The following is a 19594-nucleotide window of genomic DNA, read 5'->3' on the forward strand; positions in this document are numbered from 1 at the left end:
CTCTCTCTTTTCCAGCATTTTAAATACAGTTGATCCTTTATGCTTAAGGAAGGTTAAGAAAAACAGTCTGACTAGGGATGTACAATATCGATTAATTCCATAATCGATTGTCGTTTAAATTAACGATCAATTAATCGATTAATCATTAACCATAATGCTTCAAAATGCATCTATTGCAGGCAGCCATGACAGGATATGCAAAAGCCACAAACACACACAAAACGCTTCCTCACTTGAATTAATGGGGTTTTAGTCTGAATAAAATGCTAGTAGCAGGATTATAAAATGAATAGATGTGATTATGATAATTTCACAAAATGAAGAGAGCGCGCCATACGTTTGAGATCATTTTACTTTGTTGACTGTTTTCTATCACGCACGGAGACCGCTGAATACGCCTCTTTAATTGGTTTTGTGATGCTCGTTGTTGTATTTTAAAACAATTGTTTTCAACTGCCATTATGGCATTAAAACATTATGACATTTAAAATAAAATGGAAACGTAACTGTGGCGGGCGTGACTGCGCTGTGCATTAAGTGAACCGCATCCATCGGCGCTGCTGCACCAAAACAAACAGTTCCTCACAATTTGATCCTGCTGGATTCTGTTCTGGAAAATGTCCAATTTAGAATTTTTGCGTTCCGGTACGCCTAGCCTATTTGTTTTTAAAAATCCGACATAGAGTGAATTAAATCATGTGTGTGCGTGCAGACGACGAGCGAGCGCAGGTTTGACAAGATTTATTTGGAGATTACTGCTCATGTCTCATTCGGCACAAATCCTAATGTTTCCATATTCGCAATGTATTTGAATGTTAAACTATTATTTATAATGTAAACTACTAACACATTTGCACATAGACAGAAAAGATGATCCTCTTCATATGAGCAAAAATGTCCTTGAACCAGCAGACTGGACCAGTATACTACGGTCTATTTAAACTGACGTTTAGTTGACTATTTTATTTTGATAATGAACAGGCTGCGATGTAAGTTTGAATTGCTAGAATATACGTGTGTGCAAGGCTCGAGGGTGATAGAACAGCTGAAAAAAAAAAAAAAAACCTTTTCGCAGGGTTAGGAAAATTTTAGATCATGACCATGTCTCTAGATGCCGTTTAAGATAGCCTTCATTAATGTGGCTTAGTTCTGGTTTGCCTTTTTTTTTCTTAAATTTTCTAAGATCGCAGGGTTATTTTTATTATCTTTCACTATTAATCACATCTCTTACTGTGTGTGGTACACATGGGAAGGGAAATGAAAGTTTTCATGAAATTAAGAATTCGGTCTATTTATTAATTTGTTCCCTCTTTTCAGTTAAATCATGGGTTATTTAGGGAACAAAATTAACTAAACATGGACAATTGCCACAATTTAACAAGTCGCAGGAACGAATTAAGTTGTATGAATGAATAGACTACCTGTCATGTGTCCCGCAGCCCTTAAGCACAGTTATCTGATTTAATGACTTGGTTACTACATTTCTATTGCTTTTTATGTTGAATAACTTTTGTGTTGTTTCTATTTTAATGTACTTTTAAAGTTAACCATGGTATAACTGACACCATGGTATAATGAGCATACTCGCACTCTAAAGAGAGCAGCCCGGAAAATGGAGCACAGCTGGAGGAAAACAAAACTAGAGAGTCGTAGTTCGCTGACAAGCTACGCATTATCACGTTCATAATCGCAGATGAATCGCATACGATTACGATCTTGTCAGTGAACTACGGCTATGTCTATTAAGTGCCGCTCCATTTGAAAGCAGGTGATGGAAATTTATCGCTAATCACAGAACCGGCTTTACTAACGAAACACGCATGATTTAAAATCCGCCCTATTTAAAATATTGCTTATTACTTATAAAGCACTGAATGGTTTAGCACCTCAGTTGAATGAGCTCTTGTTAAATTATAATCTTTCACGTCCGCTGCATTCTCAAAACTCAGGCAATTTGATAAAACATAGAATGTCAAAATCAACTGCAGGCGGCAGATCCTTTTCTTATTTGGTGCCTAACCTCTGGAATAACCAACCTAACATTGTTCGGGACGCAGACACACTCTTGTAATTTAAATCTAGATTAAAGACCCATCTCTTTAACCTGGCTTACAGGAGCGTCTTTACTGATGAGATGTGCATGAAAATCGCATTCGATTTTTTGCACAGCCCTATACAGCAGCAGCGCGCCAGCACCACGTCAGGCACGATTCTGGTGTAAAGACACAGAAAACGTGAGGTAGCCGTCACGCAACTGACAAGCAGCAGAAACGCCACGCTTTTGATGGTTGTCTTCCGTTTTCTTCCACCTCTCTGGTTTTGCTCTCCATTTTAAGGCATTGGAGATCATTTTAGCTGAACAGCCTGTCATTTTTTGCACCTCTTTATAGGTTTTCCCCTCTCTAATCAACTTTTTAATCAAAGTACGCTGTTCTTCTGAACAATGTCTTGAACAACCCATTTGCACATTGCACAGCCTTAAGATCGTGCATATCATGAATGCTGGGTCTCATTTGTTTTCTGAGAATCTACTGAACCTACTGGTAACTTGTTTGCCACGTAGCAATAAAAAAATATACGAAAAACCTTGATTATTCTGGTTAGTCACATTGTACTGCTATTATTTTGAACAATACTGTATATATAGCTTTTGTCATTTAAAATAAAATGTAATATTTTTGTGTGAGAGATTAATCTTTAAAGGTCCAGTTTTTCTGGCTTTTTTGAAGCTTTGATTGTGTTTACAGTGTGCAATATAACATGTGTTCATGTTTCGTGTGTAAAAAACACAGTATTTTTCTCACAATTCACCTATCTGTATACCGCTGTTTTCACTGTCATAAAAATGGGCTGATGTCTTCCTTGTTCCATGAAGTCCCTCCTTCAGAAATATGAAACGAGTTCTGATTGTGCCAGCGGTTCCTGTGTTGTGATTCCACAGCAGCTGAGCGCACGCGGCCCTCCTGGAAATGCGATTGGACTAGTTTTGAGAAGCAAGTGGGCAGTATTTGTTTTGAAAACTGCTGGGTACTTATAATCACTGACGAGATGCGCATGAAAATCGCATTTGATTTTTTTTGCACAGCCCTAACATCTAGTTAACAAAGCTAAACAACGTTCCCTTTGTGTAATAAGTTACAGAAACTGTTAAACGCACCAACTTAAATAATAAAATACATTATTATACAGCATTAAACTGATTGAGGTCAAGGGAAGCTGTCTTCAGCAAAATGTGCTGCACATTTTACATGTGGATTATAATTTTCAGGAACCGAGTTTAACATATATTGTAACCATTAATCTCCAAGCACAGCATCCCTGGGAAGCCCAAACAAAGGTGATTGGACTCAGAGATGAAAATAACAGCGTTTGACGACATGGCGACAAACATAAACACAGCTCATCCCCTATCTGTCGGAGTGTATTCATGTGGGTGGAGGTTAGTCAAAAAACGGTTCTAGTTATGTCATTATTGCAGGAACTAGAGGGATGTAGTCCAAACGGGTCCTTTGTTGTAGACGAATTTTGTTAAATAAAATATTTCGCTTGGCATTGAACTTTGAGCTTTAGAATTTTACAGATATATACTCTAACAACAACATTACGCACTAACTAAAGTTTAAAACATGGGATCATGAAGAACGGGACCTTTAAACCTTTTCTACTGAAACTAATATCTTGTGCTCTGAAAATGTCTTAATCTACATTTTGGTGAGCTTAATAGGTATGTTTACCCTACTTTTATATTGCAATAATTTCACATTCAATCTTCAAATTATACCAACAATACACACACACACACACACACACACCTCTATCTTCAAGTAAATCACTCTAGAAATTTTTGGACATATGGTCATGATCGAGCAGCCCAAGCAAAAAACTCTAGTCTACGACATCCAGCTCTCAAACGTCTTGTGAACAAAAGTGTGTTTTATGTTCTTATTTAATGACTTAAAAGTTGTAGTTTTTCACTAACCATGTTATTTTCTCAAAAACATATGAAGGCTACATTCATGCTGCTCACATATTATTGTATCACAGTTTCTGCTGATTAGAGTGTAATCAAACTTCAATCATTAATATGTTTTAAAGATACTGAAAGAGCACAAATGTCCAGGGCATGTCAAAACTTCTCCAGGTCCCCAAACCCCCTCAGACCCAGAGGATTAATGCTTCATAAGACTAATGTACCACAAACAGTCATTAAATATGAATAAAAACCTAACGTTACCTCCTCGTTCCTTGTGTTTTATTCTCCAGGTTTCTGGTTCCTCTTCTTTTATTATCAAGGTTTCTGATTCCTCTTCTTTTATTTTCCAGGTTTCTGATTCCTCTTCTTTTATTCTCCATGTTTCTGGTTCCTCTTTTTTTATTTCACTCGTGTTCTCCTCAGTCTCCTCTTTAACAAACACCATCTTCAGCTGATATTCTTCCCGATATATTTGTCTTTGCTTCAACACTTAGACACGACTAATGATGATGTGAATATAACAAGTATTTACTGACCTGATTCAAAAACTGTATTTTTCTGTTTACAGAAATTATATTTCTAACAGTTTGTAAACCAGCGCCACATTAAAACAACAGAGAGCGCGGTGAAACGAATCTTCTTCCTCTGAGGCTTGATGGTGTTTGAGAAACACACGTGTGTTTTAGCGCCACACGCTGGACTGGAGAGTGAGAAGCGGCAACAGGAGGGAAATACAGGGAAAATTACTTGGCGAGACGATTTTTTTGACTACATATTGTCACGTGTTTCCATAGATCTTTACATGCTGCAACGTTGTGTGATATTCATTTATATATTTGACTAATTAGTTTTTCTCCTCTAGTGCTGATCAAACAAGTCTATCATTTTAATTCATTTTTATTTATTTGTGCAGATCAGGCCTTTTTTAAATAAAACAAATCTTATCATTGTCATGTGGGAAAAAAAGTGTGTCATATTTTCTTAATCTTGAAAAGTGTAAGTTTACCCTCTAAACAATTGAACAACTAGTGTTGATGGCAAAATTGTTAAATATCCAAAGGGAATAGCAAACCACAGTGCAAATTTGATATGAATCTTTATGCAGAACCTGATTTTACCAAGTGAGACATGTTCCTGGGACAACATCTTTGTTGACCCTGGAACAACATTGTGATTAACCAATCAGATTTGAAGAACAAGTTTATAGATTTTGTGAAGTTTACGCCAGGGCCGGATTGGGACTCCTTTTCAGCCCTGGAGTTTCATGCCTTAGACCGGCCCACTTTAGTTCACAACTGACTATATTAAAATAATGTAATTAAAACCTCAGAATATAATTCCCTACAGCCTTGTCTTCATACAATTCATTGTATTTTTTTTAAAAATCATCATTTCCAATTCAGTGCAAAAACAATAGCCTAAGTTTTGTTTCACAGTGAAGATTTATTAGAACAGTAAATAACAGGATAGTGTAAGAATCTCTTTTCTTTGAGATTTAGTATTCTTAAATATCCAAACATTGAAATAAAGGAAAAAAAATCTAATAAAAACAAATATATAAAACAAAATAAAAAATAAAGATTAAAATAAAATGTATTGCACTTTCTAACGAGAGTATGATCTCAGTTTCATTAATGTATTGCTAATGTATCATCAGCTATTATTAATTATCTCAGGGCATTTTTCATTGATCAGGGGTCTTCATTACTATTAGTTCTTCTGAATGACAATCCTACCTGCCCATTCTGGTGTGTTGGGCTCATGACTGGAGCTTGGTAACGTTACTGGGCCTTGCTCTTCACTGTTAGCAGCAAACTGGACTAGAGGCGGCTGCTGCTGAAGAGCTACAAGAAAAAGTTTGATACATGAGTGGTGGTTTGCAAACAACTTTGTTTTGCAATGTCGCTAGCATCTTGAACTGCTCCTAACTACCTTTACGTTAGCTTACTTACCGGACTTGTCGTCTCAGTTTGTTTGTTTTTGAGGAAGAATGTGCTCAGTTTAGAACATTTGGCCGCATCAGTTTCCAAAGCTTTCTTCTTATTTATTCTGGACTTTTCAGCGCTGCATTTGCGCTTTCTGTTATCCATCTTTATCTCACTTTTTTTATTTTGAGCAACTTGCAAGGTGACGTGTTGGGAGCGGGGCCAGGGAGTCAACAGATAATCATGTCATCATTATCTTGCAGGCTGAACTCTGCGAGAAAATATTAAATAAAAAATAGTGGGACGGTGGTAAAATAATAGATAAAAAGAGTGGGGCTGCGGTAAAATAATAATAATAATATATATTTATATATATTTATATATATATATATATATATATATATATATATATATATATATATATATATATATATATATTTCAACCCAGTGCCATGACAACAACTGCCCTTGCAGCCAAAAAAACATACCGGCCCACCAGGAATTTTCCCGGTGCTCCCGATTAGCCAATCCGGGCCTGGTTTATGCTTACAATCACTGTTAGGTGCTTGTCCATCAGTGTCATTCATCTATCATTTCCTCTGATTTTAAGAATCACTCATGGTTAAGGTTAGGTTTAGGTGTAGGGATATGGTCAAGACTACATTTTTTGAGTAAAATGTTGTTCCAGGGTCAACAAAATATGTTGACCTAGAAACACATCTAACTCAGCAATATCAGGACATGCAATCTTTATAATTCGTGGTATTTAGAGCAGACAGAGTCCTCATTTCTAGACTCAGTTAATTATCTGAAAGTGATAGATCTTTTTTGTGAAAGTAATTCCACTCCTGAGGAACAAAGAGGAATTAAGGGTTTGAAAAACAATAAATCCCCAGGGTGTGATGGATTTACAGCTGAGCGGCACAAATTATTTACTGATGAACTTACTCCCTTTTTAACTAAAAGTATTGAAAAAGAGGCTTTACCTACTACATTGCTGAAAGGTAATTTAATTCCTAAACCTAAGAAAGATCTTACCCAGCCGGCATTTCAACATTTTTTCACTGGTGATCGATTGACAGGGAGGCTGATTCGATTTTGCCAGTAGAATCAAAGTTGATGCTACAACGTTGTTTCATCGTCGTACCTTTCAACATGGGTGAATACCCAACTCTGCATTTAGATAAACACTGTATATTATAAAGATTAAAAATCAAATGATTGGCAGCAATGGCTTTACAAATGAATTCAGCTATAAGGAATTTTATAGCACACAAGTTTCATTATACACCTTATGTCGGCTTGATGTTAATTTAATAAAATTCAATGTCAGTGAAAATGCTGAAAAATGAATACATTAGGAAACAAAGTCGATTTGGCAATAAAGCAGCTCTAGAGAAAACTGATTTCATAATCTGACTCCATTCAGTTCAAGTTTTGTCATTGTGCAATACAATGAAATCAGTATTATTCCTGTCCAGTCGTGATGTTTACTTGTCATGGTATTCACTGACATTCAGGGCTGTGTTGTGGTCGTCTCGGGGTGCAGGTCCACCATCTGGTCTGGATACGGACCGAATCCAGCTAACTATGATAACCTTAGGACAAGAGTGAGACAGAAACATTGAAATAAGTAACAAGTATCGGTGTTGACTTTTTCTCACAGCCCCTGTAATTTTAAAAGCACAAGTTCATACAGAATCTAATGACATTTTATAGCAAAGATTAATGTAGGATGTAAAAGTAGGTTTGTCAAGAGTGTTCCCAACTTAGTGACTTTGTCACTAGATTTAACAATTTGTTTTTTAAGCGACTAGTAAACGAGTCTCTGTGATTCATTGGTACTGCCGCACGAGTGCACAATCTTGCTTTGTCAGCGCACACACACCTCTCTGCATCTGATCTGTTCATCGAGAGGCGAGACAAGCAACGCTTTCAGTTAAATAGATATTCTGTCGCTTCTAACTCTATTTTAAATGCAAACATAGCCAAAATCACAGCGCAGCCATTGTCTATGTTATGTATATTTAATCTGATTAGATGATGGCTCGATTATAAATCAGATTAAAGCTGCAAGCAGCGATGAAAAGGCCCTCAACCCGGGCTCACCACCACCCGGTGGCCATAGGAGATCAGTGAACGTTGGACCATATCCCTTTAAAATGGTAAATATTTGTGCTACATTTCCTGCTGCCAACAGGTGGTGCTATGATTATAACTGAATATCGGCATGTAAATGTCTTCAGGCCAGGACTCTTACCAAACATGCAAAGTTCCAGGCAGATCAGACATTGCATGTTTAAGTTAGTGTAAAAGAAGTAATTTCCTGTTCCCAGCAGGTTGCGCTAAGAATATAAAAAAATATTGGCCTAGAGTTCAGACCAGTACCCATATAAAACACATAAACTTTGGGCAGACCAGATATTGCATGTTTAAGTTTTATTACCTTAGAATGACCCATTTCTTTTATATACACTGTGTTAAATTTACACACTGCACCAGTTTGGGCAAAGTCAATGTTTGTTTTGGGGTGTTAATATATGCTTGCAATGTTTTTGGTATTATATGATTAACAATTCATGTAGGACTTCCCGTTTGATCGCCATCATGATGGGAGCACTGTGAATGGGCTCCTAAAAAAAGCCTGTGAAATTTATAACTTTACCCTGTTTAAACAACGCAATTATGTGCTTTAAGTTAGAAAAGTTAGGGGGTAAGCGAAATACACCAAAACTGAAGCTTCGAAGGAGCCACATAGTGGGTGATTAAACCTGGGAAAATAGTGCTAGCATGCTAGGGAGGCGAAGAGGTGTGGCGATCCTGGTGTACGGCGATCTAAATTATGAACATATATCAGAATATAAAGATAAGGTGGGTAAATATATAATGGTAACTGGTAAGATTGATGATATTACTCTCAAACGTGTATATTGCCCCAGAAAGCAATTCGTCCTTCTATAAACAGATCTTAGAATTAACATTAACAAGGAGTCAGGGAATTTTACTATGTAGTGGTGATCTTAACCTCACATTAAATGCTAAATAGGATTCTCCGACTGGGAAAAGCAATGTGAGAAATATTGGAAAAAGAATGGTACACTTTATGGATTATGGACTTTAGGATTAGTTGATGTGTGGAGAGATTGCCATTCAACTGATAGGGAATATACCCACTTTTCATGCGCACACAATGTCTACTCAAGGTTAGACTATATCCTCATGTTTAAAAATTACCTCTAAAAATTACTTCTTATCTGAAATAGGTCCCTGTACTATATCAGACCACAACCCGGTTTACGCCAATATCATCTTGAACAGGAAGAATAGATCTATTTACCTTATGGAGGTTGAACATAAACATTCTTAATTATCCAGATTTTAACGATCGTTTGCAGAAAGAAATAGAGGAGTACTTAGAATATAACGATAAGGACGAGGTGTCACCGGGAATAATATGGGTTGCACTTAAGACAGTGATTAAGGGGAAAATAATTAGTATTTCCTCTCATATGAAAAAAAGTAGATCAGCGAAAACTCTGGCATTTAGAGAATAAGTTGTTATATATGCAAAACCAACAATCTAGGTCTCATAATGGTAATATTAAATCGGATATGATAAAAGTAAAAAAAAAAAATAGATGATTTGAACACCATGGACATAGAGAAAAAACTGTATTTTCTGAACCTCATGTAGACAACAACCAGGACATTAAAACCTTTTTGTCTGAACACCAGTTACCACCAGTGACAGAGGAACAAAATAAAGTTATTATCCACAATATCTAAAGAAGAAATTCAACTAGCAATTAAAGGGAGGGAAGATGCCAGGGGCAGATGGATTTGGTGCAGAATGGTACAAAATAATGCAGGTTTTTTTGGTCCCAATGTTGAAAACATTTAATTGTGTGATGGCAAATGAGTGTTTGCAGGACTGTTAGGAGAGGTGGGGGTGTAGCTGCTCTATTTAAAGATGTCTATCAATGCAAGCAAGTGTCATTTGGTCAGTACTTGTCTTTTGAATATTTAGGGATTGTGCTGAAAGGTGCTCCACGCATTCTGTTTCTTATTATTTACAGGCCTCCAAAATACTCTCCAGCCTTTGTTGAAGAGGTCACAGAAATGTTATCAATGATTTCCTCAGAGTTTGACTGTTTTGCTAATGCAGGGATTTTAATATTCACATAGATAATGCAGAAAACAAAACTACAAAAGAAATGATAACGGTTCTAAACACCTTTGACCTGATTCAGCATGTGCATGGACCCACACACAAAGGTGGACACACTCTAGACTTAATCACCAGCAGGGGTCTAAACATTTCATGCATTGTTATTAAGGACATAGCACTATCTGATCACTTCTGTATTTTCTTTGATATACTGATCTCTGCTACCACTGAATCTAGATCTGTCTCTGTCAGAAGGAGATGCATAAATGAGAACACAAATGTACTATTTATGGAGACTATATCTTTAACACCAAGCATTTCTGCAGACTCTGTTGATATTCTCCTTGATTCCTTCAACTCAAAAGTTAAGAATGTTATTGATGATATTGCACCAATAATAGTCAGTAAGAAAACAAACAGACAGAAATCAGTTTGGAGAAGATCAATAGCAGTTCAGACTATGAAAAGACAATGCAGAAAAGCAGAGCGGATGTGGAGGAAGACAAAACTTGAAATTCACTATAGCATCTATAAAGACATCCTTCATGCTTTTACTGTGAAACTAGCCACAGCTAGACAGAACTTATTCTCAAACCTTATAAATAGTATCTTAAATAACACTCGTACTCTTTTTGCCACTGTTGAGAGACTGACAAACCCCCCCAAGTCAGTTTCCCACTGATATGCTCTCAGACAGCAAATGCAATGAGTTTGCTTCTTTCTTTTCTGAGAAGATCATAATTATCAGGAAGGCGATTAGCACGTCCTCAAGTAATGCAGAGGTCAGACAGATTCGGCCAAAATATCAAAAAGATACTATGTCTATTTTTGAAAAAATTGATAGTAAAATTCTGGAAGACATAGTGCAGCAACTAAAATCATCAACCTGTTGTCTTGACACACTTCCCACATCTTTTTTCAAAAGTGTGCTTGACTGCTTAAAAGCAGATCTCTTAGAAGTGGTGAATGCCTCACTTCTTTCTGGAACATTTCCAAACTCCCTAAAAACTGCAGTTGTAAAGCCCCCCCTGAAAAAGACCAATCTTGATAACACAATTTTGAGCAATTTTAGACCAATATCTAATCTTCCTTTTATAGGCAAAATTATAGAAAAGGTAGTTTTTAATCAGCTGAACAAATACTTAAACTCAAATGGATACCTGGACAATTTTCAATCTGGTTTCTGACCACATCACAGCACAGAGACAGCACTCTAGATGAGCACTCAGCATTAACCCTTAGGGGACTAAGCCCTTTTTGGTCCGTTTTCTCTATTTTTACATTTCGGCTAATAAAGCATATGAAATGAGGATGGACCACCATGTATTTGGTATCAATGGATTCAGAAGACCCTAAGCTACCATAAGCATGCTATAAGCAATATGTCTATAAAGGAAGTATGAGTGAATAATTGTACAATAAACTAGAGAATTTCAAAGACGAAAATTAAATTTTTGTCATTTATTACTGAAAATCCTACCTCACACAACAATAGTTAAAAGTTTTTGACCCAAGAATATATTTTTCAAACTCTTTGCTTGACAGCAATGGGTTAATGTTCAATCAAATGTGTAAAGAACAATTAAATAATTAACTTTATTTACAAACAGTCCTAGGCGTTTTTTTTATTTTTGGAACTAAGCCCTTTTTGGTCTGTTTTCTCTATTTTTATATTTGGGCTTATAAATCATATGTAAATGAGATGAAACACCCTGTGTTTGGTATCTATGGATTCAGAAGACCCTAAGCTACCATAAGCATGCATGCAATATGTTTATATAAAGGAAGCATGAATGAAAAATTTTACAATAAACTAGAGAATTTCAAAAACGAAAATTAGATTTTTGTCATTTATTACTGAAAAACACACAATATAGAACAGTTTTTGAACGAAGAAAATATATTTTTTCAAACTCTTTGCTTGACAGAAATGTGTTATTGTTTAATCAAATGTGTAAAGAACAATTAAATAATTAACTTTTTTAAAAAACAGTCCTAGGCATGCCAGTGAGCAAAGCAAGGCCTCTCCAGGCCTTTCCAGTAATTGTTCCAGAGCTTGTTCTGCCGTAAATCTTTTACTGCTTGCCATCTTGATAAAACAATTCTGTAATAATGCTGTATCTCTCTCGAATTTATCTCTTTGTGCTCGTTAACACTCCAATCGTTTTCTGCTTTCTCCACGTGATGCGGATTCTCCGATCGCTCGAATTTAGCTCTTTGTGCTCGCTAATACTCCGATCGCTCTCTGTAACACTCCGATCGCCTTCTGCTTTCTCCACCCTGATGCTGATTCTCTGAACGCTTATTGATTACATGTCTTTTACTATAGTCCAGCCAGCTTTTACAAGGCTACAGCAGAGCTACACAGTCCTCTGAATGGCTAGAAGACATAACCTTCCTCTGATTGGGTTAGAAAAAGACTCCTCCCAGCGGCAATTTTTCCATTGGCTGTTGCGTGTTGAATCTGCCTAACACAATCGTTTTCATTGGCCTGTTTACGCAGTGGTATTGCGCAATAAGGGAAGTGTTTAATATATAAACTGAACACCGCTGTTTTCAGCGGAATCTGAGGAAGACGGCAAAAAAACTGCATCTCTCTAGCATTAATAGTTTTTGAGATAACTACACATTTGTAAAAGTATGCCATTTTGGGCGGTACCGCCCAATCTGTCCCCAGAGGGTTAAGATAATAAATGATATTCGCTTAAATTGTGACTCTGGCAAAATATCGGTGCTGGTATTGCTAGATCTCAGTGCTGCGTTTGACACTGTCGATCATTACATACTAGCTGTGCATTTATTGAATGAGCACTGTGCAATGTCCGGACTGATTGCACTATTTTTTCACTGTTTTATTTTTATTTAATTTTTTTAATATAATTTTCTAACTGTTTTTAAATGTTTTAATCATTTTAAAAGTTTTAAAATTGCTTGTTTTATTTCTGTAATTTTCTTGTATTTGTATTTTCTTCATGATTATTTTACTTTATTTTATGTAAAGCACTTTTAATTACCATTGTGTACGAAATGTGCTATATAAATAAACTTGCCTTGCCTAATATAGTGGTCATTGTGCATTTTTGTTGGTGTTTTTTTACCAGCATGTTCACACTCTTCCCTCCTGCTGGACTTCTTTTTATTTTTTTGGTAAACTGCTAAAAAAGCAGCATTTATAAGACAGCAACAGTAAATATGAAGACATTAAACACAACAAATATCCCGATCTGATCGTAGAAACCCGATCCTGGATCTTCACCCGACCCCCACAACCTGACATCAACAGTAAATATGAGGACATTAAACACAACAAATATCCCGATCTGATCGTAGAAACCCGATCCTGGATCTTCACCCGACCCCCACAACCTGACATCAACAGTAAATATGAGGACATTAAACACAACAAATATCCCGATCTGATCGTAGAAACCCGAACCTGGATCTTCACCCGACCCCCACAACATGACATCAATAGTAAATATGCGGACATTAAACACAATTCATGGTCCAATAAGGCAATCGTCTGTTTTACACTGCACGTGTAATCAGTGTATTGATGATGTGGGATCATAAAGGCTTTATTCACTATAGGAGAGAGTGATCAACGTGATGCAATCATTTTTCCTTTTTTTCATATTTGTGAATGGCGAATGAAATGTATAGCTTGACGCCCTTCTCTTTTACTGTTGTTGATGTACGACTTCTGTGCGGATGACTAAACTCACTTTGTTAACTGAAATCCCTAGTGTATTTTGAATCGGCTTGAGTGTAAAGCGCCATTGTTCGATATAGACCAATTACAGGTTTGTAAACCTTCAGGATGTGTGCGCATCATGGTTGCAGAAAACCTGTTATAGGTGGAGAATTACATGGATATAACATAAAATTGTTAGGTTAAAAAAGGTTGCCGATTATATTGATTAGATCTTATTTTCAAAATGCTCTCTGCATATTACAAGAGCTTGTCATTCAGCGATAAGCGCTGTTATTCAATGAAATTGACGTTAGATAGTGGGATAGTCTTACAGATCCGAAACAGGGATGACTTTATTCTCCCAGTTCCAAGATTATATCTCACAATTCTAATAAGGAAAAACAACTCATCATTCTCTCTTTTCCCAGCTTTTCAGATTTTTCTCAGAATTGACAAATTCACTATTTTTTTAGTCGAGTTATAAAGTCTGAATTGTGAGATAAATAAATGTTATGTGAAAATGTTAATAGTAAGGATTGTAGGGCCAAGACAAGTCAAATACAACGTAAGTCTCTTTGGATAAAAGTGTCAGCTAAATGAATAATGTAATAATATAATACATCATTGAACATCAAATGTGAATATTATGTAGACCTATTGTTTAAATTAAATGTATTGCTTTAAAAGTAGAGTAATCATAGCAGTTTTTATCCAAAATATGTCCATTTAAACGTCAGCGTTTAGCTTCAAATGGCATCTTTGACGACAGTATTCTATAAAAATTATTTGCATTCTGCAAATAATAATATATATTTTCTCTTATTCCATGGATTTTACCCATTTACTTCCACTTGTTCCCAGTGTTTTTCTATGCACGCTCAGCTGCAAGTGACGTAACTGTGACGTCTACTCTGAATTGGTCTATTAACGTAACATGCGCTGGATGGAAAAAAGCTGGATGAGATTTTAGCCCAAATATGTCATCGCCACGTAAGCTTAAACCCCAATCAGCATGAGCAGTGTAATAATAATAGATCTGGCTCAGAAATAATGGCTACACTGCTGCTTAGGCATGCTATGTGATTGCTCTTAGATGCCGCAAAAATGTGTTGCTTACGCATTACTTACACGTGCCCGGCAGTAACTCTCTGAAGGACAGTGGCTCTCCAGGAGCAGGATTCCTTTACCCTTATTAATACCATTACAGGTTACACACACACACTTCACACTTACCATCTGTGATATTTTACTGCCATCTCCACAGATGAGTGAGGAAGGTCCTTCCATCGCTGAAGTTACCTGTGTAGATTAACAACAAAGTATTGACAAATTAAATTCTCAATTCTCTGATTGATAAACCATTTCAACAGAAACCTGTGTTTGAATGAGCATATATAGAATAAATGGATTCACTTTTCCTAAATACATACCATCTGTGATGTTTTACTCCCATCTCCACAGACGAGTGAGTCAGGTTATTCACTCTGAAGTTACCTGTGTAGTTTAACAACAAAGTATACTAAAACGGTTCCCAAACTTTTTCCCCTGCGCACCCCCTTCTATGTCCCAACCGGGTTGGCGCACCCCCAATCCCCACTTTAAAAAAAACGCAACAAAGCTATCTTTTATCGCCATATAAAGAGTCGTGTTTAATCATGCGCAAGTAACCAGAACACGCATGACAATAAAAACATCAACAAAGTTTCAATATAAAAAAGTGAAAAGTGAAGTGACATTCAGCCAAGTATGGTGACCCATACTCAGAATTTGTGCTCTGCATTTAACCCATTCAAAGTGCACACACACAGAGCAGTGAACACACACACACACACACACTGTGAGCACACACCCGGAGCAGTGGGCAGCCATTTATGCTGCGGCGCCCGGGGAGCAGTTGGGGGTTCAATGCCTTGCTCAAGGGCACCTAAGTCGTGGTATTGAAGGTGGGGAGAGAGCTGTTCATGCACTCCCCCCACCCACAATTCCATCCGGCCCGCGACTAGAACTCACAACCATTCGATTGGGAGTCCAACCCTCTAACCATTAGGCCACGGCTTCCCCCGTCAAATGCAACAAAGCTACGCACAAACATCCACTTTTAAGAGGACGAGTGACAGACACAGGCTAAGTAACAGAAAGCACAGTTATTTTCAGCCGCGTAAAAGAAACATTGCAGGCTAGGCCTATTAAGTGAGCATGGAGCTACGTCACGAATTCAAATGCGGCCCACCATGCTGAACACAAATATTTTTTTTTTCAGTTTTACAATATTTTTTTTACATTAATTTAAAAATGCACTTAAGAAATATAAGCTATAGCCAAATGTTTTTTTATGTTCAATTATTTTGTGTTTCATATATTATTTTCAGACATGAGCAGACCTACTCGCATAACATTACGCATTTAACGAACACATAGCCATTAGTTAAGGTAAAATTGAGCATCATATTGGACAAATTTGTTTTTAAGGGAGAAAAAAAAAGAAATGTGTAAAATGCCAGCGAATGAACACATAGAAAAAATAATAGTCGCAGTATCAGTAGTAAAGGAGAAGTGCTGGATTTTGGGTGTGCCCTGCAACTCACTTGAAGAAGTTCAGGCGAATAGAAACACCATACACTACGTAGCAATCCTTAATTGAAGAAATGTGGCAAAACATCTCCTGAGAGAACCTCATATTATTAAATTCAAAAGTGCTTTCCATATTTGGATCAAAATAGGCTACATTTGTGATTGCATATTTTCTGAAATGTTGCGCGTCAGGTCATACAAGCCTGCATCTTAAAACCTTTCTGCGTCCGCGAGTCTGCTATGGACCGTTAGGTAGGCGTGATGTAAAAATCGTCATTGGAGAGTGTGTGCAGAGGCTCTGAGCAGACAACCGCGAGGACAGGTGCGCGTAGTCAGTAGGCTTCAAGAGCAAAATTGCACATGTGCAGGCAGAGTGAAGAAGCTTGTTGCTACTCAAACCTCTGCAATCCGTCAATAAAAGAATATAAAGACAGATGTGCAATAATTCTGGGCAATTGCAGAGCTGGCCATCAGCCTGCGCATTCAGAAATATAAATTTAATAAGTCTGCGTCCGCGCTGGCCATGTACGCGTCCGGATTGCTCATGCGGAAAGTATGACACAGGCGTTACAATCGCAACTTCTTTGTGCTGTCACTCCTTTCAAGCTGAATCTCACAAAATTGGTCAGCTCCCGACAGCATCAGGTGTTTTATTTATGGGGAGTAGAATTGTTTATTTCAATGAATGTAATAAATTATATATCATAATAGTTAGGCTATAATATTATAAATCAGGTTGGTTTGTATTGCTGATGTAATATGTAAATTATATGCGACTTGCACTTAGAACATAGTGCGGCCCACTGGAAAAAAAGGTTGAGAACCACTGATATAAAGGTTGCTGTCCCATTTTATACAGGAATTGTTCATTTAAAAAAATCGAATTATCATAATAATTTAGAACTTTTTTTTTTTTACTTATAAACTCCTTGAGAATTTAAAGTTAGTTTAATAGTAGCCTATTTAAATTCAAGTTTAAAAAAAATGTTTTAATTGCTTAAATTATTTTTATTAATTAATAATATGTTATGTTTATTCTTGTAAAAAATACGTGTTTATTCTTTAAGAAAACAAGGGAAAAAATAAGGGAAAATCCGAATATTTGTTTTGCTTTACCTATTTATGTAGGCTACAATTATTTAAAAAAAAAAAAAAATAATAATAATAAAATAATGTCATTAAAAAATACCATTGGCCTGAGTAATTTTGACCATTATAGAATTGTGACTTTCAAAGATTAGTCATTTAGGTGGTAAAAATACTGTGAAATTTTAGAGCATAACAACTCAAGGTTTATGAAACATTAGCCAATAAAGCAATTATTTTTAAACAACAGAACTTAAAGTTGTGAACTAAAATATTATTTCAACCATACAGCATGTGAATAAATAAAATGCATAACATTTCTGGTGTTTGGATTTGTACTTCAATATAATGAGCTCCTAGTTTAAGAATAGCCCTAGACATGTTTCTCTCTCTCTCTCTAACAGCATTAGCTCAATGAAATACATCTTCCTTCTGTTAAAATGAATGTTTTCCTGCCTTTCTAAATGTTGGGCTCATGATCAATAAGTTGAATTTGCTTCAATCTGATTCAGTAAAGTCAAACCGCAGACAATGAAGCCTCTGAGACCCGCGCGCTGTGAGGCGGGAACAGAGGACTCCGCTTGGTCTTAAAGCCTTTCTCAAACATCCACGATCACAAATAACAATGATAAATGATAAAATAATGATTAATTATTAATTGATGATTGATGATTTATTATTATCATTATGGTCTTGTGAAAATAATAATATGGGCTGCGAGAAAATTATGAATACAAATAGTAGCCTAGTGCTGCTGAGTGCAGGCATGTTTCAGCCCAGTAACACACTGTTCCTCAGAGCCAAAACACAGACCGAATTCTTTTCAGCTGGAGGGGGTTGGGTTTTGGATAGTTATTCATGGCTTGTGGGGGTCGAGATGAAGGTGTGAATTGCTCTTTCATATGTACAGTGTCTTATGAGGCTTTCACTTGCTGAACCGGTTTATATAGGACTGTTGTTTTGGTTATATTCACAGTGCTGGCTCTCTCCGACGAGAGAAATGCCACATTCACACATTACACTATTCCTTTTAGTTTAAAAACATTTCAAGCTTTCTGTAGATATATTTTTTATGTATGTGAGACACCACAATATTATGTTAATTAAAAAATTATACATTCATTATCATGTAAAAATTAAAGTGATGAGACGGCGCCTCCCTGTCATTAATGCACATTAATAATTTTTGCACAAACACTTGAATATCAGCGTCGTGGTTTTCACCCGCTCCAAGAGCGCTCCATCACGAGTAGCCTACAATTCATGCCAACAGCCTTATAACTGCATATTCAGCAAGAATTCATGTTAAACATATTTAGCTTGATCAGAAGGTTACAATGACTGCAAGAGTCGAGCGGAATGTTAAGAGTTTGTCTGTTTCTTTTACTGATTATTTTTGGGTTAAAGCATGATTTAAACAGATTCACACTCAATCGCTTTTGCAATAATGCGTTCAAACAAATATAATCTTACAGTGCTACTACATTATCAGCATGCTATCTGATTTTGAAATCTTGAAGAAGTTAATCGATCGGTTTAGATAAAATAACTGACAAAGATGTTATTTTCATCACAAACAAAATTTTCACAGCAGAAAGCAGCAATTAAAGATGTAATGCTTACAATGTTATTAGTTTGGCATGTGATATAGAGAAAAAAGTTTACACATAGCTTAAGCCACTTTGAAACTCTCCTGTTATTTTTTTATTATTATTATTATAATTTTATATGCTATGTTATGAACATAACATTTCAAACATACTGAAATACTTTATTCATGGAGTGAAGGCGGAGCGTGTTTCTGAAGAACTATATTAAAACTTGTTTTGTAAAGTTTCTTCGTCATTTGAATATGGATTTAAAAATCGGTTTAAATCATAAATCAGAAATTTTTTTTCTAAAAAACAAGAACTGGGATTCTTTTTTTAGGCCATATGATATTACCCTACTTTAAAAGCAAGTAAAGAAGGTTCCCTTTAAAATTACTTTAGTTGTCAACTACTAAAGCTTTTTTTTTTTTTTTTATCGTGTTTTATAGAGTTACAAAGATTTAATCGTGCCGCTTTAATTTTATTTGTTTCTTGTTTTAATCAAATTAGGCCTAAATAATGGGAACGAAATTATACACTGCTTCACATTTAAACATGCAACAATTTCTTAATCAGTTTACAGACAAA

The 19594-nt window shown here is 36.2% G+C and overlaps 2 protein-coding genes and 1 long non-coding RNA gene across 8 annotated transcripts in view; 2 read left to right on the forward strand and 1 right to left on the reverse strand.

Moving 5' to 3' along the window:
* The window catches only part of LOC127956062 (gastrula zinc finger protein XlCGF7.1), a 148087-nt gene that overhangs the window by 49864 nt on the left and 78629 nt on the right, over nt 1–19594 (forward strand). The window lies entirely within an intron of this gene.
* The window catches only part of LOC127955947 (zinc finger protein OZF-like), a 171886-nt gene that overhangs the window by 10810 nt on the left and 141482 nt on the right, over nt 1–19594 (reverse strand). The window contains exon 1 of one of the 3 annotated variants that reach the window (XM_052553633.1): nt 4235–4655. The exons of the other annotated variants lie outside the window; for them this stretch is intronic. Coding sequence (XP_052409593.1) covers nt 4235–4418 — 184 coding nt within the window. The 5' untranslated portion in view covers nt 4419–4655. Of the gene's footprint in view, nt 1–4234; nt 4656–19594 lie in introns of those variants that run through there. 3 annotated transcript variants of the gene reach the window in all.
* Nucleotides 1–19594, forward strand: part of LOC127956120 (uncharacterized) — a 46014-nt gene that overhangs the window by 9011 nt on the left and 17409 nt on the right. The window lies entirely within an intron of this gene.

Source organism: Carassius gibelio, chromosome B4, assembly GCF_023724105.1.
Source record: "Carassius gibelio isolate Cgi1373 ecotype wild population from Czech Republic chromosome B4, carGib1.2-hapl.c, whole genome shotgun sequence".
NCBI lineage: Eukaryota > Metazoa > Chordata > Actinopteri > Cypriniformes > Cyprinidae > Carassius > Carassius gibelio.